The 24097-nt window shown below is 46.0% G+C and overlaps 1 protein-coding gene across 2 annotated transcripts in view; it reads left to right on the forward strand.

Annotated features, from left to right (window-relative positions):
• The window catches only part of Elapor1 (endosome-lysosome associated apoptosis and autophagy regulator 1), a 74750-nt gene that overhangs the window by 47033 nt on the left and 3620 nt on the right, over nucleotides 1–24097 (forward strand). For both annotated transcript variants that reach the window (XM_040752049.1, XM_040752048.1), the window contains exons 4-18: nucleotides 218–365; nucleotides 837–917; nucleotides 1420–1525; nucleotides 1664–1813; nucleotides 10941–11029; nucleotides 12361–12538; nucleotides 13120–13248; nucleotides 13774–13864; nucleotides 15303–15408; nucleotides 15643–15780; nucleotides 17263–17526; nucleotides 19495–19674; nucleotides 21732–21912; nucleotides 22490–22586; nucleotides 22949–23050. In XM_040752049.1, the coding sequence (XP_040607983.1) occupies nucleotides 218–365; nucleotides 837–917; nucleotides 1420–1525; nucleotides 1664–1813; nucleotides 10941–11029; nucleotides 12361–12538; nucleotides 13120–13248; nucleotides 13774–13864; nucleotides 15303–15408; nucleotides 15643–15780; nucleotides 17263–17526; nucleotides 19495–19674; nucleotides 21732–21912; nucleotides 22490–22586; nucleotides 22949–23050 (2040 nt within the window). The remainder of the gene's footprint in view (nucleotides 1–217; nucleotides 366–836; nucleotides 918–1419; nucleotides 1526–1663; nucleotides 1814–10940; nucleotides 11030–12360; nucleotides 12539–13119; nucleotides 13249–13773; nucleotides 13865–15302; nucleotides 15409–15642; nucleotides 15781–17262; nucleotides 17527–19494; nucleotides 19675–21731; nucleotides 21913–22489; nucleotides 22587–22948; nucleotides 23051–24097) is intronic.

Here is a 24097-nt window from a genome sequence, read left to right on the forward strand (position 1 = left end):
CCCAAACAGTTTCACTAGCTGGGGGCCAAGCATTCAAATACATGAGCCTCTGGGGACCATGCTCATTCAAACCACTACAAGGTGCAAGTTTCAGCTTTTGACTCCTAAGTCTGGAATTCCCCAGAACCTCTAACAGGAGAGCATGGAACCTAACACATGGCACAAAGGCTTGTGGGATGCGCTGCTGCCTTAACTCTTGGCACCTGTTCTTTCACAGGTCCAAGTGGGTTCCCCGGGGAGACTACATCGCTTCCAACACGGATGAATGCACAGCCACCCTGATGTACGCCGTCAACCTAAAGCAGTCTGGCACAGTTAACTTTGAGTACTACTACCCGGACTCCAGCATCATCTTTGAGTTTTTTGTAAGCTCCTCGCTGGGGGTGCAGGGAGGAGAGGGCTTAGAGAGAGGCTAGAACTCCCTGAGGCTCAGATTCATTTATAGGACTCAATCACAAGCGTGGCCATGTTTGGAGAACTTCTTGGTTTCCACTCTAGAGAAAGCTGTGAGCAAAATGAGCCAAGGCTGGGGAGCTAAGGGGGAAAAGCACTGGGAGGCAGAGGACACTGAAGGCGAGGACAGTGCCCGAGTTTCCTAAGTGTTTTGTCCTGCTGAGACTTGTTATGAAACGCAAGTGACCAAACTGCAATCTCTTCCTCCGGGGTCAATGTTCAGACATTGTTGAGTGTAGCTTCTGTGTTCTCAGTTTGGTCCTAGAGGGAACTGGCAGCTCCCCTTCCATGAGAACAGTGTTGTAGAGCATCATGAAGCATGGAGTGAGGTCCTCCTCTCCTCAGGAAGCTGAGCTCCTCATCCCAAACCCCTTCCACCTCAGGTCCAGAACGACCAGTGCCAGCCCAATGCTGATGACTCCAGGTGGATGAAAACTACAGAGAAAGGATGGGAATTCCACAGTGTGAGTATCACACCAGCCATCCTGAAGATCCCAGAGGAGAGGCCAAGGGCCTTAAAGGGGAGCTTGGGCTCCAGCGCCCATGGGGGGAGGAATCTAAGATGGAGAGGATTCAGGGATTCCTCTCCTCATGGTTGATGGCTTAGGCTGTGTGGTGACCAGTTTGCTCCTATGACTTCATCCCAGGAGCCAGATCTTTCCAGCTTTGGGGCTGGGTTTTCTGTAAAACCAGAGAATGGTCGAATGCCAGTCTCCCTCACTGCCAGTCCCTCTGGTCCTATTATGATTGCTGTAAGAGATGCTTGTAGTTTATATGATGCAAGGATCTTGTGTGGAGAACCAGAGAAGCGTGGGGTTAGAAAGACAAAACTTGGAGAGGCCAAGCTGAGGGAGAGGAAGGAAAGGCTCGGGACAGGCTCTGCTTATTTGGCAAGGAGCCAATGAGGCAAACCAGCAATGCCCATTTTTGTGATGAATTAACACCCACCTTGTGTCTTCTTTTAAGGTTGAGCTAAATAGAGGCAATAATGTCCTCTATTGGAGAACCACAGCTTTCTCAGTGTGGTCCAAAGTGTCCAAGCCTGTGCTTGTGAGAAACATTGCCATAACAGGTACAGAGACCAGGCTTGGCTCTGGGGTCTGCTGCTGGCTTCCTGGACTCTTGGCTTCTAGGGGAGGGTGGGAATCGGTACCCAGGGCCTTGGTGTCTCTGCTCAGTCTTTATTTTCTATGCCATTCTTTCTCCACAGGGGTGGCTTACACTTCGGAATGTTTCCCCTGCAAGCCTGGCACCTATGCCGCCAAGCAGGGCTCCTCGTTCTGCAAGCTTTGTCCAGCCAACTCTTACTCAAATAAAGGAGAAACTTCTTGCCATCCATGTGATACTGACAAATACTCAGGTGATGTTTTGGGGGAGCAGGATATGGAGGAGTGGGGTACCAGTAAGCACAGGAAAGAAAGAGGAGGCTTATTCTGTTGGCCTATTACTGAAGACTTGGGGTTTTTGTTGTTGTTTGCTTGCTTGCTTTGGTAGGGAGAGGATATTAAGATAGGGCCTTGTGCATCCTCACTGGCTTTAACCTCAGTATATAACAGAGGCTGGCCTTGAATTTCCTTCTTTCTTTTTTATTTTTTCCCTTTTTTTTTTTTTTTTTGAGACAAGGTCATATTATATAGCCCTGGCTGCCTGGCACTTACTTTATAGACCAGGTTGGCCTCGAACACTCAGAGATTCATCTGCATCTGCTTCCTGAGTGCAGGGATTAAAGAAAGGTATGTGCCACCACAGGCCCAGCTTGGCTTTGAATTTCTGCTCCCTCTGTTTTTATCTCCCAAGTACTAAGATTATAGGCAAATGCCTAATAGTTAAAAAACAAAGCAAAACAAAACAAACAAAAAAAACCAAGTCAACTTTTATTTTGATGACAAGTAGCAATTACATATGTACTGATGAACCAGCCTGCCTCCATCTTGGGCTTGAAAGCCATCTTGTAATAAAAACAAACTAGGTTCATTCCTGTTTGTGATTAAATCTCTGTTTTTCAAAGATTGTTCCAGGAAATGGCAACCATGTCTTTGTTTCAAAAAACTGTTATGACCACCTTGCAAGCCTACCTTTGATTCAAAGGGCTATTATGACCACCTGTTGTTATGGCTGCCTTGCTGTATTCTGCTTCTGTAACCCCGCCTATTAGCCTGCCAAATCCCCCATTTGAAAACCCAACCCATGAAAACCATTCTCTTGCTCATGTCCAATGCTGACTTCTTTAACCCCGCCTTAGAGAGAGACAGCCGATGTACACACAAATTTAAAAAAGCTTGCTTTCATTAATTTGGTTATGATGATTTGGCATGTGGGTCTTTCTCCTTGACTCTTTGGGATTAACAGTATGTGTGAGGTACAGTGTGCTACTTCAATATACGCCTATCTCGTAGGGTAATCTAATTAGGTCACAAGCGTAGCCATTTTGATGACAAAGGCTGAAGAAGGAAGTTAGGACCTTCGACCAGTCTAAGTGGTATCCACTGGACACAGGCAGGTTTTTTCATTTGCTCCTTTTGTTTTGTTGAGACAAGTCTCAGTGCTCTAAAGCAAAGTGGGGACTCACCTCCACAAGCATCAGGTTTGAAAAACAGGGCCTGGACCGGAGAGAGGACTCAGGGGTTCAAAGTGGATACTGCTCTTGCATAGGACCTGAGTTAGGTTTCCCAGAGCCCATGGCACCCATGTAGTTCCAGCCTCAGGGAATCTGACACACTACTCTCTGGCCTTCCTGGACACTGCACTCACATGCGTAACCCTAAACCACAAATACTCTTTTTTTTTTTATTTAATTTATTTTTTTAAGAGAAGAAAAAACAAGACCTGGTCATTTAAGGATAGGTCAGAACACTGGTGTAAGATAGGTAATGTCACCAAAGGGCACTCTGCTCACACAGTCCAGTGATGGGTACCAGGTCTAGACTCCAGCGCAGGCTGTGAAACAAGAAGGCAGAAGGGGGTCTGGTCTGCTCTCACACCTAGGAACCCTCATCACGACTCTATCTTCCCCTTCATACACAGAAACATGTACAAACCCAGTACATAGACCCACACCCCTCCATAGACGCTCCCATGTGCCACACAGGTTTTAAGATGTGTGGTTGCTACCCAGGACCAGCTGTTGGCCTGTGACTCGCTTGCGTCTACGTTCCTGATACAAAAGCCCTATTTTCCTACACAGATCTTGCCAAATGTGTATAGTTTTTCAGCCAGACAAGAAAGTTTAGATCTGGGAGGACGTTTCTAGCCAAATGTCTAAATTCCTGTTTTTCCACTCCAATTCTTATTCCTCTTCCCTGCTTCATTTCTATCAATGGTGGCCTTTGTTGGTTTATCTTTGGCTCAGTTTCTAACTGAGCCACTTGTGCAACAGTTTGAATGACAAGGTAGTCTTCGTAAAACTTTGTTGGTCAATGCTGTATAAGCTGATTTCTATCCAAGAGCTGTCATAAAATTGTTAATCAAGGTACTGAATTTTTTTTTTTTTTTTGGTTTTTCGAGACAGGGTTTCTCTGTATTGTTTTGGAGGCTGTCCTGGAACTAGCTTTGTAGACCAGGCTGGCCTCGAACTCACAGAGATCTGCTTGTCTCTGCCTCCCCGAGTGCTGGGATTAAAGGCATGAGCCACCATTGCCCGGTGGATCTTATGTCATCAATTTCTCAATCTGCCCCTTTGACTGCCTCACCAGCTTGAGGTACAAGGAAAGTCACATGTATTGGGAAAGGTGCAAAGAGAGTCTACTAAGAGCCCAGCAAGGAATGTGCATGAGGGCAGTGGCTGAAGACCAGTTCACATAGTCCTTGAGTGCCTACAAGGACTGGCCTTGGTATTGCAGCCAGAACCAGTGCCTGTCCTCCAAGTTGAATCAAAAAGCAGAAACCTGGCAATATGGACACACAGTGTGGTAACTCTCTACGGCACAAAAGGGATCGATCAGGCTAGCATGCCATGGAGGCAGAAAAAGAAACGTGGCTGGAAGAGAGTCTTCACTAGCTGACATCTTACAAGATGAATCTGCAGTTTCAGGGGTGGAAGCAATATAAGCTGAACTAGAAGGCTCATGGAGTAATTTAACGTGATAGCTTACGTCAACTCCTTTGTGCTATGTTAAGTGCTAGCAGTCCATTTCCTAAAAGAAGTACATAAGGTTTAAGAGCAGGGACTCCAGAACACGCTCACCAGATTCAAATCTGAGCTTACCCACTCACTAGCTATGACTCCTAGGTGTAGTAGTGTTTTCTCTTTGGGACTGCCAGCCCACAAATAATGCACAGAGACTTATTATTTAATAATTATGAAAGTTCGGCCTTAGCTTAAGCTTGTTCCTAACGAGTTCTTATAAGTTAAATTAACAGATAGTTTTTAATCTACATTCTGTCATGTGGCTGTTACCTCATCTCCATACTGCTCATCCTGCTCTCCCTGTGTCTCACTGGCGAATCCTGTGCACCTAGATTCCCCCTCTTCCCCTCTCTCTCCGGAAATCCTGCCTATGCTCTCCTGCCTAGCTATTGGCAATTCATCTCCTTATTAAACCAATTATAGCAATACATCTTCACAGAGTGCACAAACATCCCACAACACCTAGACACAACATTCATCCATGCTGCAGCTTCTGTGCATGATCTTAGTGGAAACACGAGGAGCAATTACGTCTCTATTTCCTTGTCTCTCAAACAGAAGTGACAATGATCATATCTCCCTCATGGTGTTAGTGTGGGGACTGGCTCATATAGGAAAGGATTTTGTAATTGCTATTTCCTCTTTGGTTTTTTTGAGACAGGATTTCTCTGTGTAGCCTTGGCTGTTATGGAACTCACTCTGCAGACCGGGCTGGCCTCAAACTCACAATGATCCACCTGCCTCTGCCTCCCGACTGTTGTGTAATAGCTATTTTAAAATTTTTTTCTTGTAATGTTGGGGATAGAACATTATCCTCTGCTGAGCCCTAACCCCAAGCACTAACTTTTATTACATTTACTTACCTTGGGGGTGGGGGCCATGTGCATGGACATGTGTGCATGCCACAGCACACACGTGGAGGTCAGAGGACAACTTTCAGGAAGGAGTGGGTCCTCTCCTACCATATAGGTCCCAGGGCTCAGACTCAGGTTGTCAGTCTTGGTGGTGAGGACCTCTGCCCACTGTGGTCTTCTGACTGCCTTGCCCCTGAGCACTAATGTTATTAATTTGTTTTTCATGAAGGCCTGTCAAGATACCCCTCTTATAATATGAAAATGTTCTCAATGTTGTTTACAATAATAGGTCACTTGTATAGAAGTTTACACTCAATACAACAGTATCTCATTCACTACCCAGAACATGATGTGGGAGTGTGCTCCCCATTTACAAATAAAAGGTAAGTTCAGAGAGGTTAAGGGCTTGCCAAGAGTCTAAGCTGGTACAAGCTGTGCCTTTATGTACATTGGGTCCTATACGTGCTGAAGAAATGTTTTCCTTTGATAAAACTGGTTCCAGAGAGAACACTATACTAGAGGTGGAGATTGTCAGGAGAAGGGAGGTACAGAAAGAGGGTGAGTCCCTGAGATAAACAAATGACTTCTTGCATTTTCCCCAGGAGCAATTCCCCTCAAGCCATGCTCACTCCCTCGCCCTACCAAACATCTAGGTGACTTTTTCACACTTGATTAACGCCCAACTTAAACCCCTTGGTTTAAACCTGAGCTAGGAAAGTGAGGTCTATCTCAACATTTGGGTTAATCATTTATTAAAACCATTTTCTCAGTGGTCTGTGTGTAAACAGCTGGACCATTTCTGCTAAAACTTAGACTTGGGGTGTCAGGTTAAGCAAATGTTTAACCAGCAGAACAAAGGTCTTTGTGCCAGGCCTGATACATGAGGCCCTGGGAACTGTCATGTGTTCAGCACCTCCCCCCAAACCTCTCCTGGCCAAGACAGTCAACAGCAGGAGTGCCTACACCCCCTCTGTTGAATTAGGCTTCCTGCCTGTTTACCAAATAAATGAGCTGAGACGATTCCAGCTGTTTCCCAGTCCTTCCTTCCTTCTCCCTCAGCTTAATAAGACAGGGACAGAAGAGAAAGGGAGATTTTCAGTCTTGAGAACTCCCAGTGCAGACCAACAAGGCACCTTTAGCAGAGTCTTTGAGCAGGAAGTCATATGGGAGAAGGAAGGGACCAGCTGGGAAGTAAGGGCCTCACTAGAAGGTGGGAAAGAGGCTCCTAATCCTTACTAAATCTCATGGTGTAGTTGGAATTTTCTTTGGCCCGGTAAGCAGCTCCTAAATAAAGACAGAGATTTATTATTAATTATAAATTCTCCACCTTAGCTTAGGCTTGTCCCACTAGCTCTTTTAACTTAATTTAACTTGTTACTCTTCATCTACATTTTGCCTCAGGGCTTTTGCCTTTCTTTCTTTCTGTATGTCTTACTTTCCTGCTTCCTCTTTGTCTGGCTGACTGGCCCCTGGCTTCTCCCTGCCATCTTTTTCTTTCTTCCCCCTTTTGAGACTATAAATTCCTCCTCTTACTTAGTCTCCTTTCCTGGAAGTACTGCCTATACCTTCTCCCTTGCTACTGGCTGTTCAGGTTTTTATTGAACCAATCAGGTGCCTTAGGTGGGCAAGGTAAAACAGTAACATGTCTTTATATAATTAAACAAAAGCAACACATCTTTGCATAGTTGAGTAAGTATTCCACAACATTTCTCCCTTTTTGTCTAAATAAAAACAAAGGTTTTAGCTTTAACATAGCAAGACTATATACAATAAGAAGACTTGCTGTGATGGGGCATACCTTTAATCCCAGCACTCGGGAGGCAGAGACAGGCAGATCTCTGTGAGTTTGAGGCCAGTCTAGTCTACAAAGTAAGTTCCAGGACAGACTCCAAAGCTACACAGAGAAACTCTGTCTCAAAAAGCCAAACAAAAATTATCAAGTAAGAATTATATTTACAACATCCAGTCTATTTGCATCTGGCAAAATCAGAGAAAGTACTCCATTATCTATCCTATGGAGTCCAAGATTGTGCACCTAATTTACTTGCTATCCTAACTTGTATTAAAAAAACCAAAATTATCTTTTTAGACCTCAGAACATTTTCTTAGATAAATAATTTAAGCCTTTGTGATTCTCCACCTTATAAACTTTGTAACTCTCATGTATTTTTCTGAATTTGATAACAAGGAAAACTATAACTATAACTACCTCATCTTCAACTCCACCTGAGAAGGATATAATATTACCTGAGTAAACAGAAAGTGTAGAGTAAGCAACTTCCAAAACTATAGAAATGACAGAAGCAGCTGGCTGCCTGGGCAGTCACCCAAGATTCATCTGAAACATTGGGACATCCATTTTCAGCCTACAGGCCTCAAATATCTAACATATTTTTTCTGTGAAGCAGGAATTTTGAAGGACTGTCCCACCTTGTCTTTTTCCTTTGTGCTTGTCCAATTTGGACAATATATTGTCAGTAGTCAAGGCAAGGGCAGTTTCTTGCCCAAATGGCTAACTTTGCCGCAATGAAAGCAAACTCCATATGGAGGTTCTTTGATGCCCATTGTTCTTTTATGAAGTAGGATGGTGCTGCCAGAAGCAGAAATGTCTCACTATCTTGAAAAGCCTTAGAGTATTAGACATTTTAAATGCCATATTCTGTAGGTCTCTGAAGCATTTGAAGATCACCTATCTATCTAAAATCTATCCATTTAACCTTGAAAACATACCTAACATGACTACAAGTTGGATTGTTATAGATGACTAACTACTAACCTGCATTTCCTAATTTTCATAACTAGTTTGTAATAATAACTTTCAAGGACTAGAACTTTATATTACATTTTTAAATATGCTACATAGGTACCATATCTTAAACAAGAGTAGAAGCATATATACAATGTAACAAAAATAACCTTAAATTTGTATCAATATACAAAAATCTATACCAATATAAAATATTTGAGATGAAGACTTGTGTTTTTATTCTATATTCTGATATCCCCACCAAATGATGACAAATATCCATAACCTACTAAATGATCAAAAACCACCCACCCCACCTCTTGGGAATGTGGGCATAGTGTTCTCTAGACTGCTTCCTATTGTCTGGGGACAACAGTGTCACCAGGGGACCCTGAGAAAATGGAGATAATGGCCAAGTCCAAAGAAAACCAGCTATAACAGTTGTTGTCCAGTCTCTATGTAATGGGAAAGTACAAGGCTTTCTGAAATTCTGGATAGAATAGTCTGTGAGGCTGGACCATCTCAGCTAGTAGCCTTGATGTTGTTCTGAACTTACAACTCTGAGGAAACTGTAGCAGAGGCATTCTGAGAGGTTTGATCACCTGAGCCACCCATTTTCATTGTGTCTTGTCCCCTTGCTCTGAAAACACACAAACTTTCAAAGGTAACACACAAATCTACATTAGCACAAGTATGGACTGTGTTATACTGAAGTCAGTCAAAGATGACTTTTTGTTTTGTGTGTGAGCAGGTAAATTTCTATCAACTTTATAAGTTTGTTTGGGCTGTATAACCAACTAAACCTCTATCCATGCCATAAGATTTATCATGTCTCAACCAGTCTCAGAGTTGTTCCTGTGTCAAGATCAGCATATATATCACCTATCTTGTAGTTTTTCTAAGTTTATTTCTTTATGTTTATAGCCAAGATTTTCGGGGGGGTCTCCCCCAATCAACTCTGGTCTGAAGGAATCCACAGCCTTTCATTTCCTGTGGAAACAAAAGCATAACCTCTCCCCTAGTGCAATACATTTTCTGAATTCCATTTTAAAGTTAAGACATCCTTAAAATATCTAGGCTGATTTAATTCAGTAATTCCTTTTACAATTTTATGTCTCTCAGCAGCTGCCATTCCCTCATCAGCATTAAAAAAAATTCCAAGTCAACAAAGAACCATGCAGGATCCAGACACCCTGTGTATTCCCCATCTTTACATGGCTTATTCTTTTTATATTTCTTTACTCTTTCTTTAAAGACTTTACTTTTACTTAAACTATTTATTTTTTCCTATGACTGTCTATACCCATTTTCTTTTCTTACTTAAGCACCTATGCACACTATAACCTGTTTAAAGTTTTTTGTTTTTGTTTTTTTTCCAGTCTGGACCTGTTTTACTGTGTACCTGCTGTGTTCTCTGATGGTGTGAACCAAACCTTAAACTGCTAAGTGGCAGTTAGGTTCTCTGTCACAAGGCTCTGGTGATTGGTTCTGCCCTCTCCTTGGGTCCACTAGAGAGGAGCCTTAAACCCTTGGGCCTGTCCAAAAGTTGCATTTAACTTGGAGCTGCATTTAACCACCCAGCTCTAGGAAGTTGCTATCCACATTGTGGCAGGCGTTTTTTTTTTTGTTTTTGTTTTTGTTTTTTTTAACTTAGCTTGCTGTTTCTGCTTAGTGAGCCAGCTGCTCAAGTGCTCTGCTGCACAGCAGCGCCTCTTAAAAGAGCCATATCTGCTTTTGTTCTCTCTTTTCTCTCTCTCTCTCTTTTTCCAGATTTCTTGGGCCCTATGTGGAAATTAAGGCCCCACAATGGACACCATCCTGGGACAGCCCTTAAATAAAAGAATGTGCAAGCTTGTAGGCCACAATAGAGACTGCCATTTATAAAAATATTTATATTTTACTTATATGCATGTATCTTTGTGGATGTGTCTGCACCTACATGTAGGTGGGGGGGGGTACAGAAGAGAGCATCAGATCCTCTGTAGCTGGAGTTGAGGGCAGTCGTGCACTGCCTAATGTGGGTGGAACTGAACTCTAGTCTCTGAAAGAACAGCAGGTGCTCTAACTGCTGAGCCATCTCTTCAGCCTCAACAACTGCCATTCTAAGAGTAGCTGCGTTCGGTGGGCCAGGCATGTGCTGACTCTAGCAATGTAGACACTGTTACTCCTCCAGAGGATCCAGGTTTGATTCCTAGCACCCACAGGGTGGGGCAACTTCAGTTCTAGGGGATCCGACACAGACATACATGCATACACCCTTACACAGATACATAAAAACAGTTTTAAGGAAATACTCTTAAGATCAAAGTATAAAGGACCTAGCTGGGCATGGTGGCTTACACCTGTAATCCTGGCCCTTCAAGATGCTGAAACAAAACTGCTTCAAGTCTGAGGCCAGCCTAGATTTCCAGGTCAGCCTGTCCAAAAAAAAAAAAAAAAAGCAAACAAATAAAACCAGAAAGTAAATACTTTCTGGAAGTCTGTGTGGTGACACACCCATGGGCTGAGGAGTTACTGGTCACTAGCCAGTGGCTATGAGCCCTACTCTCTTATATAACTTGAGACTTTTTTTAGACACTGTTTCTCTGTGTAGCCCTAGCTGTCCTGGAACTCCATCTGTAGACCAGGCTGGTCTCCAACTCACAGAGATCTGCCTGGACTCTGCCTCCCTAATGCTGGGATTAAAGGCGTGCGCCACCACTGCCCGGCTACTTGAAAAGTTTTTTAACTTAAAATATTTTTCCTCCCTTTGGCCATTCAGAAAAAGGATCTTCCTCCTGCAAAGTGCGCCCGGCCTGCACAGACAAGGATTATTTCTATACCCACACAGCCTGCGATGCTAACGGAGAGGTGGGTAGCTCACTTGGAGCGTCTGTTCCCTGTTGCTTAGACCTGACCACTGTTCTCAAGCTCCCGTGTCAGTGACACGGGAGACACCCACAAACCTGCATGGTGAGCCCAGGCTAGCGAGGGAGGGAGGGAGGGGCCGAAGGGCATGGCTACCTTAACGCTCAGGTCAGCCACTCCTTTGGCCTGTGTGCGTCAGTACCGACACGTGCACTTTTTCAAACCCACTCCATTTTCTTCTGCTTGGTTTCTCCCATTTGCTTACCCCGGGGCCCCACCTGCGCATCCGCCCCAGTCTCGTGTGCTAGCTGCTTCAGGTGAGAGCAGAGGCCATCTCTTCCCACTTCCAGCTCCATCGAGACTGGCCTAACTGGTTTAGTGCCCACCGTTTCTCCCCAGCGCGCATCCGCCCTAGACCTCCTGCTTCAGGAAAAGCCTTTCCCTTGTCTCTGGGCTGACAAGCAATGCTTGTGTAAACCGATGTCTGTCAGGCTGGGGATCAAGATGACTGAGAGGCATCCCCACTCTCACCGAGCTCACAAGGGCAGCCGGGAGGCAGCTGGCAGTGGTGGCGTACACCTTTAATCCCAGCACCAGGCAGAGGCCTGGTCTCCAAAGCTAGTTCCAGGACAGCCAGGTTACACAGAGAAACTCTTGTCTTGAAAAAACAAAAAGAGGAGAAAGAGGGTCCCACCATAAGACAATGAAGGTGATGTGTAGGGCCCGGGAGAACCCTAAAGAACAGAACATGCCCCGGGAGCCAAAGAAAGCCTTTTCGAAAATGCTATAGAAGCCTGGTGTTGGTGGTGCACGCCTTTAATCCCAGCACTTGGGAGGCAGAGACAGGTGGATCTCTGTGAGTTCGAGGTCAGACTGGTCTACAGAGAGAATTCCGGGTCTGGCTCTAAAGCTACAAAGAGAAACCGTGCCTCAAAAGCAACAACAACAAAAATGCTATTGAACCGTCAACAAATATTGAGAAGGGTGAGGGGAAGTTTTTGTTTTGATTTTTTTGAAACATAGTCTCACTATATAGACACTCCTGGCCTAGAATTTATAGAGATCCTCCTGCCTCTGCCTCCTGAGCACTGGGATTAAAGGTGTGCATTACCATGCTTGACTAATAAAACGTCTACAGTTTTTTCCTAAGGACAACACTCTATCATAGAACCCTCATTAGACACACCCTTCCCCCCACATGTGACCAGAACAGAATTCTCTCCTGTTTCTGGAGTTCTCATTCCTGGTCCAAATATCCTCCAACGCTCTTGTTATGGTCTAAAACACAGGCTAAATCCCATACATGCTGAATCTTGTTTAATCTATTTTTGCAGACACAGCTCATGTACAAATGGGCCATGCCAAAAATCTGTGGGGAGGACCTAGAGGGAGCAGTGAAGCTGCCCGCCTCGGGTGTGAAGACCCGATGCCCACCCTGCAATCCAGGCTTCTTCAAAACCAACAACAGCACCTGCGAGCCCTGCCCCTACGGCTCGTACTCCAATGGCTCTGGTAACAGCCCCGTTGCTCTGTTTCCCACATCCTCCCCATCCTACTATTGGCCTGAATGCCCAGAGGAGCTAGGCAAACGCACTCTGCCCATCCTCTGAAGGCAGTGAAGGGCAGGCCAGTTCTGAGGACCAGGCTCAGATTTAACAACTGCCCGCCCTCGGCCTCACTGCATCTGCAGACGTGACTCAGGCCTCGAGAGTCTCAGTCTTCACAACAGAGATGCCCAGTGTGTGGCAAAGATGCTGACTGCACAGTCCATGGAGCTAAGAGGACCAGCTGGACAGAATGGCTGCCTATAAGTTATATAGCTCAAAGGGGGAGGGGGAGGACGTTGTGTGAACAAATACATTTGATGACAACGTGGGAATCATGGGAAGGACATGAGTGAGATTAAAAGGTGCATCCAAATGAATGTTCGATAAGCGAGGACAGGTGGAGCACTGGTCGGTGTGTCAGATCTGAACGTGGTCTCTGTGTTGTGACATTGGCTGTTTGGCTGCCACTCGTCTGTCTGGTAGAGGTTTCAGACACTGACTGTGGGGTTCTTCCTGGATGATGGATGGATCTTGTGCTTCTCCTAGATTGTACGCACTGCCCGGCAGGAACCGAGCCTGCAGTGGGATTTGAATACAAATGGTGGAACACACTGCCCTCCAACATGGAAACCACAGTTCTCAGCGGAATCAACTTTGAGTACAAAGGCCTGACGGGTGACTGCCTCCCCCCCTTCCCCTGTGCTGTCACTCTTCCCACGGGAAATCACCCATTCCCTTGAAAATTCTGCTCCTTCCAGCAGACTTGCTACCATTGCTTAGTTTCAGAGACAGAATGGAGCTAGGGAAAACACGGACAAGCCAGTCTTGGTGGCTCATGAGTGTAATCTCAGCACTCAGGAGGCAGAGGCAGGAACAGTACCACAAATATGAGGCAATAGTGAGTTCCAGGCTGGTCTCAATGTGAAATCCTTCTCGAAACAACAAAAATATTAAAACAAAAGATGTTGAGGCACAAGTCCTGGACAGCCTGGGATACAGAGTGAGATCTTGTCTAGAGAGAAGCAAGAAAGAGAAAGAGAGGGAGGAAGGAAGGTAGATAAGAAGAATGGGAGATAGTTAGTTGCCAGATAAGCACCAGGTCTGGAGACCTTGAAGGACAGTGCAATTATCGTTAGAGTGTCACCCAATCCACACTTGCACCCTACCTGAGGACATTGACCCTTCCCTTTCCTTTTCCAGGCTGGGAGGTGGCTGGAGACCACATTTATACAGCTGTTGGAGCCTCAGACAATGACTTCATGATTCTCACTCTAGTTGTGCCAGGATTTAGGTGAGGAGTACAAAACCAGTAGAAGCCCAAGCCAACCTGGCCTCATCCACATCCCACGTCCTTGAGGGGGCTCCAGATTGAGTTTCGTTTCACTTAGGTATCAACCCAGAGCAGAGATGAGCATACCATGGCCATGTTAACTGTACACTAGCACATGTCTTTAGTTAATTTTTATTTTGCATGTATATATACATACACACACAAATATGTGTGTATATATGTGTGTGTGTATATATATGCGTATGCCCATGAGAAGCCAGAAGAGGACACTAGATCTCTAGAGCTAACGTTACAGGCAACTGCAGTGCTCTCCCCCGCCCCCCCACACACTGTGATGGTTAGTTTTGAATGACAGCCTGAGATTTGGAATCACCTAGGAGACATATCTCTAGGTGTGTCAGGAAGGGCATTTCCAGAGAGGTCTGACTAAGGAGGAAGATCCATCCATGTGGGACGGGGTCCTAGCCTGAATAAAAAGGAGAAAGTGAAAGGAGTGCCAGCATGTGTCGTGTTGCTTCTGACTGTGGATGCACTCGGCCACCTGGTGCTCCAGCTTCCGTACTTCCCCAGAACAAGCCCTTCCTCCCTTAAGTGTTTCCTGTAAGTGCTTTACCACAGCAGTGAGAAACACTAACACACTGCCCATGATGTATTATTGACCTACCTAGCTTCTCTCACTGACTGCCCACTTTTATGCATCCTCCTCACAACAGCCCGGAGAACTGTAGAGAGTTAGAAATAACACCATAAGGGGGCTGGAGAGATGGCTCAGAGGATAAAAGCACTGGTTATTCTTCTAGGGTTCAATTCCCAGCAGCCACGTGGTGGCTCACAACCATCTATAGTGAGATCTGATGCCCTCTTCTGGTATGCAGGCGTACATGCAGATAGAGCATTCCTACACAGAACAAACAAATCTTTAAAAAATGCACTTCATTTTTATGCAATATTTATTAGATACATTTCATATGCTTTGTGTGTATGCATGTGTGTATATATACTTTGCGTATGCCAATGTGATCCCCTGGAACTGGAGCTATGGATGACTATGAGCCAACATACGAGTTCTGGGAATTGAACTTGGGTCCTCTGCAAGAGCAACACACTGAGCCATCTCAAAACCAGCCCAGATTCAGTTCAGATTTACTTGAAGCAAGAAGATTGAGTAGGATTGTTCTTACTGCATTTTGTAAAGTGCATTCACACCTTCTATACTGTTGGATATTGATTCTATAATGAGAAATAAAGAAGATAGTTATTACTTCCATTTATTAGCTGCACATTGGCCGGGTCCAATAATTAGGCTTATGCCATTCCAGTCTTCCCAGCAAACTTCTAACCCAGGTCCCCCAAACCCTCAATTGACCCCTTCTGCTGTGTAGACTCTTTGAATAGCACTGCTTGGCCTCTGTGATGACTTTTAGTTTATGTCCCACAGACCTCCACAGTCAGTGATGGCAGACACAGAGAACAAAGAGGTGGCCAGGATCACATTTGTCTTTGAGACCATCTGTTCTGTGAACTGTGAGCTCTACTTCATGGTGGTATGTTTCTTCTCTTAGCCAGCTGCGGTCTTCCACGGGAGGGTTGGCCCAGCTTGCCCGAGCAGTAATGCAATATACTGGACAACTAGTATGGTAATTCCCCAAGCAAGAGCCCAGAGTGGCTACCAGGGAGTCCATAGTGCTTAGAGCAGGTCTGACCGGTGTGACGGCCCACAGGACGGTGCTTGCTTCATGTAGCCGTCCTGCCTTCCTCACTTGTCTGTCCTGGCTCAGGGCATGAATTCTAGGACCAACACTCCAGTGGAGACGTGGAAAGGCACCAAAGGCAAACAGTCCTATACCTACACCATCGAGGAGAATGCTACTGTGAGCTTCACATGGGCCTTCCAGAGGACCACTCTTCATGAAACCGTGAGTCCCTCGACTGTGCACACAGGAGGAATCCTGGCGAGAGCTTCTTAGTTCAGAATCTTCAGGAGCCAAGCAGAATGCTTAGCATAGCCCTCTGAGGGTGTCTAGCCTCTTCTAAATGGTTTCCAGGGAAGACAACATTGCGTCGGTACCTTCAACCACCTGCCCCTCCTTGCCATCTCCACCGTGGGGGAAGCCAGAAATCTGTGGCTGTTTTTAACAATCATCACTCTGCCTTCCTTCGTTTTTGAGACAGGGTCTTGGCATGCAACCCAGGCTGACCTGGAACGTAGCCTTAGCCTTCCCAGAGCTAGAGTGCAAGCCTGGCTTCATTTTCTTAACAAAAAATAATACAGATTTAAAAACACAATCAACCTGGGCTATAAAGTGGACCTGTCACAAAAACAAAAACAAAAAACACTTATCATTACCCTTTTACCTAGCAATAGCCCAGTTGCTGTCTTGGAGAGTGTACATTCTCCATCTGTCTGTATCGCTCCCCATCCCTCATGCTTAAGTGTGCTCTTGCTCTCGGTCCCCACTCCCTACTCTCTGCTGTTTTTAGAGATGGAGGTCTCACAGTGTAGACAGGCTGGTTGCCCTCCTCCTTGAGATCCTCCCGCCTCTGCCTCCCGAGTGTGGGATTATAGGTTGTACTACCACACCCAGCCCTAGTCTTTCTTTCTCCTTAATACATGGTTATTTTTTTTCCTTTTATGAAGAAAATCCTGCCTCTGCCCCTCCATATATTACAATCCCCTATAAATTTTCATGGTGTGCCGGGTGGTGGCGGCGGCACATGCCTTTAATCCCAGCACTCAGGAGGCAGGGGCAGGCAGATCTCTGTGAGCTCAAGGCCAGCCTGGTCTACAGAGCAAGTTCCCCGACAGCTAGAGATACAGAGAAACCCTGTCTTGAAAACCAAAACAAACAAACAAAAATTCCCATACTACATGGCATTTTTACATGGAACTTGAGTGGGTTAGTATTGTTGTTAATTTCACATTAAAGGCCATTGTCTTTTTCAAGTTAAACCCACAATTTATTTTTAATATTATTGATTTTAATTAGCATACAAAGGATTACCACTAAATAAAGTGAGAAAGATGCTTCTTGGGTCCTTCTTAGGCATGGGATAAGCCTTATAAGGGGCTGGGGACTGGGCTCAGTCAGTAAAAGCTCTTGCCATATGAGCCTGAAGACCCGTGTTTGATCTCTAGCACCCATGCAAAAACCAGGACATGGGACAGTTCAGTGAGAGGCCCTGTCTCAAAAAATAATGTGGGGAGTGATAAAAGAATGTCTGGTGTCTACTTCTGGCTTCCACATGCATGCTCACATATGTGTGTGCACATTCACGTACACATATAAACACGTAAACACAAGTAGATAAAGTAAAAATAAAAAACGAATTTCTGCTATTTCTGTGTCTACTGCTGTCTCAGGCCTCCCCTTCCTCTGCTTTTGTTTCCTCATCTCCAGGGCAGAAAGTACACCAATGACGTTGCCAAGATCTACTCCATCAATGTCACCAATGTCATGGGTGGCGTGGCCTCCTACTGCCGTCCCTGTGCCCTGGAAGCCTCTGACTTGGGCTCCTCCTGCACCTCCTGTCCTGCTGGTCATTACATTGACCGAGATTCTGGAACCTGCCACCTCTGTCCCCCTAACACCATCCTGAAAGCTCACCAGCCTTACGGTGCACAAGCCTGTGTGCCCTGTGGCCCAGGGACCAAGAACAACAAGGTGCCGGCAGTCCTCCACACATGGTGACCTTTGCCCTCTGCTTGGATGGGTGCTGGGTTCTGGATGGGGTTCTGGAGGGGCTGATACCCACATGCTGCCCCTAGCTACTCCCACCCCAGCCTACACTCAGGTTGTTGTGGAGGACACCAAGCCCGTTTGACTGTGGGTGGTGGTTCTTAGCTGGAGATTGTGTCTTCCTTCTGTAGTAGACAAGTCTCATCTTCAGCTGGTGGAGATTGGTGACCTTGGGGGGTCCAGAGGGTATCAGTGCAGAGGCCTCAAGGGAAGAAATAGTGGGGTCTGTGGCTCAAATTCAGCCTAGTCCAATCCAGCCTGTAATCGCAGGAATCTGCCTCTCTCTTGTGGGAAGGGGAGTAAACCTTTGCTGGGACGTACGCATTGGCATCGCTGACCAGGTGCCTCTCACTTCCACGAACATAAAGATCCAGTGTGACAAAACAGTGCTACCACCCCATGAAGTTTCACATCCAAGAACACACACACGAGCCAGGCATGGTGGTGCATACCTGTAGTCCCAGCACTTGGGGAAAGAGGAAAGAAAGTCTGGGGCTCAAGGTTGTTCTTATCTACACAGCAAGTTTGAGGCCAGCATAGAACTCATGAGACCCTGTCTCAAAAAAACAAAACCTAGAATAAGACAAAACCCCAAACAAAGCACAGAAGACTAAAGGGTCTTAGATACTCATTAACAATAATAATTAATTTGTATTTAACTGAATGAAACTATTCATTTGTTTAAATGTACTTATGTATTTATGAGACCAGGTCCCATGTAGTCCAGATTGACTTCAAACACTATGTAATCCTGAGGATGACCTCAGATTCCAGAACCTCCCACTCCGTTTAGCTGCAAATCACTGTACAATCTTCCAAGGGTACCTGGGACATTCTCCATAGCCTTCTTCCCCTGGAGCTCCCTCTGCTGCTGTGGGAGGGAATGGCAATGTGTCAGGCTGCCTCTACCAGCAAGAAACAGGGAACAAAGCCCCTTTCAAAGCTGCCATCTACAGAGAACCCTAGAAAGGGGGGGCAAGTTTCAGTGTGTTTTAAATGGTCGTGTGTGTGTGTGTGTGTGTGTGTGTGTGTGTGTGTGTGTGTGTGTGCATGTGCGCATGCGCATGCAGCGCTGCACATGAGGGGACAAATAGAAGTATCTCTCTTGCTGCTCTGGAACCCTTATGTTAGGGCCCCATGGTCTTCTGCCTTTTTTTGGGGGGGTGAGACAGGGCTTCTCTGTTTAACAGCTCTGGTTGTCCTGGAACTCTCTTCATAGACCAGACTGGCCTCAAACTTACAGAGACCAGCCTGCCTCTGCCTCAAGTTCTGGGATTAGAGGCGTGCGTCACCACTGCCCAGCACCTGTCTTCTGCTTGAAAGAAAGTCAAAGAGCACTTGCCCAGCATGCACAAGGCTCTAAGTTTAGTTCATAGCACTGTCAAAAACAAAGCCAGACAGAGATTCTCCAATGAATGCTGCCATCTGAGCATCTGAGAACCTCAGAGTTCTGCGGTAGAATATATGTGCTACAGTAAATGGGTATATTCAAAGACTTTCAGGCAGGGGGACATTTAACGGACATGAATGAAAATTGAGTCAGACATATTGGAACAGGATCCTTGGCCACAATAGTACAAGAGAGGCATCAGTCCAAGGTTGAGTGGACAGTTGTCAGGCTGGTGTCCTTGCAAAAGTCCTTTGTGTATATATGGGGATGTCCTGTAAGGATCTGCACACTGGTGGTTCTGCCATCATCGTTCACGATAGCCACTATGGGCGACTGTAGAGATGTGCCTGTCTTCCATGTGCGAGTAACTGAAGGGCAAGGTAGAGCCTTCCAGTGTGTGTTTCACTTCTTTCCATGTCCACCCCAGTCCTTTCTTCCTCCTCTTCCATTCCACTTAGTCTGTCACACGCCACTGCCCACTAACCTGACCCTTCTCCCCCCAGATCCACTCTCTCTGCTACAACGACTGCACCTTCTCCCTCTCCCGAAACACGCCCACCAGGATTTTTAACTACAACTTCTCAGCTTTGTCAGGCACAGTCTCTCTGGCAGGAACACCGAGCTTCACTTCCAAAGGGCTGAAGTATTTCCATCATTTCACCCTGAATCTCTGTGGAAACCAGGTAAGCCGTGCGAGCTGGCAGTGTGAAGACTGAAAGGGGCCTGGAGGCCAGAGACGGGCATGGGAGAAAAACACAGAATTCCCGAGGCAGCAGGGGAATGAGAGAATTGAAGAGGCTTAAATAACTGCAACTCTTCTGGGGGATTTTTTCCTCCTAAGATTAAATATACAACAAATACTTAAGAAAAAATTTTAAATGTTTTAAAATAAGATCTTTATTTATTGTTACCTGAACTTCCCTCAGAGATATTCAGGAAGTTTCAGATTTTTGAACCATTTCCAGGTTTAGAATTTTAGATTAGGAATGCTTGACTGGTGAATATGAAAATACCACACGATCTGAAAATCTTTAAAACAGAAATACGTCCAGCCTCAACTATTTCTGTTAACTGAGACTCATTCTCTTTTCACAAGAATAAGCAGAGGGCTGGGCTCAGTTGGTGAAGCCCCTGCCACACAAAAGGAAGAACCCCAGTTTGGATTCCCAGCACCGAGGTCAAAGCCAGGCGAGGCATCTTGTGCCCACAATCCCAGCACTTGGGAGGCGGAGACAGGCAAATGCACCCATGCTCACACTTGCACTTTTGTGCATGTGCACACACAAAAAATAAATGAATGAATGTAATAAAAATCATAAAGAAGGCAAAAGGGAGCTGAGCGGTGGTGGCAGAAACCTTTAACCCCAGAATTTGGGAGGCAGAGGCAGGTGGATCTCTGTGAATTTGAGGCTATTCTGGTCTAGAGTAAGTTCCAGGACAGGCAATGCTGTTACACAGAGAAACTCTGTCTCAAAAAAAGATAAATGAAGGAGGAGGAGGAGGAGGAGGAGGAGGAGGAGGAGGAGGAGGAGGAGGAGGAGGAGAAGGAGAAGAAGAAGAAGAAGAAGAAGAAGAAGAAGAAGAAGAAGAAGAAGAAGAAGAAGAAGAAGAAGAAGAAGAAGAAGAAGAAGAAGTCTGAAGGGGTTAAAGTGAAGCTTCCAGAATAACAAATGGGGTAACCTGGGAAATGAGAGTACAAAAGCCAACTGTAGTCAGTCTCATTGCAGGGAGTTAGGGGATATGGGAAATTTGGGATGTCGTGTCCTTTTATTCCTGCTTCAGCCTCCCAAATGCAAGGTATACATCTCCATGGCTAGCCGTGTAATGTTATTAAAGACTAGAGGAGCCAGGCATGGCGGTACATAAACAGTTCCGGCCCTCAGAAGATTGAGGGGGAGGATCTGGATGTGAAATTCAAGGCCAGGCTATGTAGTGCACTGTCTCAAAACAAAAACAAAACAAATCCTGGAGGATAATCAAATATCTTCCTCTTAATACACGTTTTTGCATTTTGCTTTATCTTGCTCTTTCACAAAACAGACGAGAGGTTGAGGATACCACTCAGCAGTTGAATGGTTTAGCAAGCATGAGGACCTGGGCTCATTCTCCTAGAACCTTCCCTCCTCCAAATATTTATCAGCTAAGACACAACCGTTTGAGGCCTTTAGTGGCTAGCAATCCCACCTTGTGGGCAGACTGAGATAGGGTGATCGTCAGTTCTGGGTCTGACTGGGCTATTTAGCCAAAGCTCATTAAAAAAAAAAGATGGAGGATTAGATGTCCTGCTCAAGGGTCTAAGGTCTGTTTGAACCCCTGAGGGGGTCTCTGTCTAGACTGCACTTCTAAGACAAACAGCTGAAGCAGCACCGAGGGAGACAAGAAGGGTGCGTAAGCCACCCCAGATGTCCCAGTGAAGGTCACTGACTGCAAGGATCAGCTGCTTATCTCAGCTTCCACGTAGAGGATGGACCCAGACACAGAAGGACCCAGTTGGTTAGCACTCCAAAACAGCTGCCGCCACCACAGTCTAGGAGACCCCAAGAATCAAAAGTCTGGAGACTTTCGGGCTAGTGTCCAGAAACTGGGACGTGGACCTTATCTTTACCCCCCTCCCCCACCCCTGTTCCGTCTTCTAGTTAGAGCAGTCTACTGCAACATGTGATGGGACAGCTTCCTTTTTAGATGTTTCCTTTCGGGACTTGTCTGTGGCCATTTACTTTCTCCCGTATTTCCCTGCTAGGGGAAAAAAATGTCTGTGTGCACAGACAATGTTACTGACCTCCGGATCCCTGAAGGTGAGGCCGGTTTCTCCAAGTCCATCACAGCCTACGTCTGCCAGGTGGTCATCATCCCCTCGGAGGTGACAGGCTACAAGGCTGGGGTCTCCTCACAGCCAGTCAGTCTTGCTGACCGACTTATTGGTGAGTAACCCCCAGGCTTGCTTGACTATGTGTGTGTATGTGTCTGCCTGCCTGCTGTCTGTCTGTCTGTCTGTGTCTCTCTCTTAATGGTGTGCATATGTCTCTCTGAGTCTGTATTTGTGTGTGTGTCTGTGTCTCTGTGTGTGTGTCTTTCTCTTTCTATGTCTGTGTCTTTTTGTGTGTGTCTGTGCCTGTGTTTGTATGTGTATGTCTTTGTGTGTGTGTGTGTGTGTCTGTGTATATGTGTGTCTCTTTATCTCTCTGTGTCTGTTTGGAAGTGTGTATATATGCACATGTACCTCTGTGTGAATATGTTTGTGTGTTCCTTGTTCCTCTCTCTCTCTGTCTCTGTGTGTGTGTGTGTGTGTGTGTGTTAGAGAATGTGTGGCTGACAGGCTGGAAGGTACGTGGTCCATTCCACATGCCCCTGGCATATCTGATCATCCTTGGGTTCACTTTGTATTGGCTACTCGGTGATAGGTTGAAATGAGGTTGGTGGTTGACAGATCTTGAAATCAGGGAAGTAGTTGCCGCTAATGCTATGAGCGAGAGCTAATTGGGAGCTCTGACTTGACAGGGGTGTCGACAGACATGACTCTGGAAGGAATCATCTCCCCGGCTGAACTTTTCCACCCAGAGACCTCAGGGATCCCGGACGTAGTCTTCTTTTTTAGGTGAGGATGGGAGACCAGGCTAACTCAAATGAAACCTCAGACTCTTCTACAAATTCGCACCCCTCCTTCTCTGTCCACCTCCGATTTGTCAAGTCTGTGCGTGCCTGAGGTCTAGGGTTACCCAGTCAGCAGAGTAAAGGCTCTAACTTGACTCAGGTCTTTTGCATATTATTGAGGCCATTATACCCTGGGGCAGGGAGAAATGTGGTCCCCACTTTCTCCACATCAAGATCAAAGTTTGACCCTCCCTGTTTGTCAAACTAGAACCTGAGTGCCTACTTGGCCAGTGAAGGAGTCACATGTAATGACTCCCCAGTAACAATGGAGTGGCTCCTTCCCTCATGGTTTTGGCTTCACTGTAGATCCAATGACGTGACCCAGTCCTGCAGTTCTGGAAGATCAACCACCATCCGCCTCAGATGCAACCCTATGAAAGCTGCTCCTGGAACTCTGCAGCTACCCAGGTAATACCTGTGGAGAGAGGAGCTACAACCTCAGACTCACTCCATCCCAAGACCATAGAGTATTTAAAAAGAAAAAAATCATTTTAGAGATATTCATGGGGCACAGTCATGGCCCCTAGATCTTAACTCATGTGGTGGTGCATGCCTTTAATCCCAGCTCTTGTGGGGCAGAAGCAGATGGATCTCTGAGTTGGGGGCCAGCATGGTCTACATATCAAGTTTCACGCCACTGGGGGACACAGTGAAACCTTGTCTGAAAGCGGGGAGGATAACAGGACCTTGTCTCAAAGCGGGAAGGGTAACAGGACATTTTGATCTATTGGCGGCACGGGAGTAGAGAAAAAGCCTTTCTCGGATGGTATGGAGGTGGAAAGAAAGCCTCTATCCCATATAAATATCACACTTAGTAAAACAGAGCTCGAGGGCGTGTATGACTAGAATCTCAGTCCTTGGGAGGTAGAGGCAGAAGGACCAAGACATTTTTGCACATTGCTGGGGCCATTATGCACTGGGGCAGGGAGAAATACAGAGGACTTGCCACAGACTCGCCTAATCAGCATGCCCCTAAACCCCAGTGAAAGACCTTACCCCAAAACAAAGAGGACCTCTCCTGAGGAACAACAACCAAGGTTGACCTCTGACCTTCACATGTACAGCACATATCTCTGCCTGAGCTCCATCTCAACTATAGTCCCTCAACCCTGTGTAGAAGTAGCCATTGTAAAATGTGACATGTCCGTGGGGAGGACGGGAGTCTTTGGGGGTTGGGAGTGTAGCTATTCTGGAACTCAGAAATCTTTAATTGAGTTTCTTATAATACGGTGCAAAGGTGGAGCCTTTACAGGGTCCCACATCGGGTGAGGGACAGACAGACAGACAGAGACCTGTAGACATGACTTATGTGGAAGGTTTATTGGGGGAAGGTAAGGGAGTAATGAGAGAGAGAGAGAGAGAGAGAGAGAGAGAGAGAGAGAGAGAGAGAGAGAGAGAGAGAGAGCTATCTCCTTAGAGAAAAGAGGGGAAAGTGGGTGGAGTTTTCCTCTTAAA

Source organism: Mesocricetus auratus, unplaced genomic scaffold, assembly GCF_017639785.1.
Source record: "Mesocricetus auratus isolate SY011 unplaced genomic scaffold, BCM_Maur_2.0 Super-Scaffold_100009, whole genome shotgun sequence".
NCBI classification, from domain to species: Eukaryota; Metazoa; Chordata; class Mammalia; order Rodentia; family Cricetidae; genus Mesocricetus; species Mesocricetus auratus.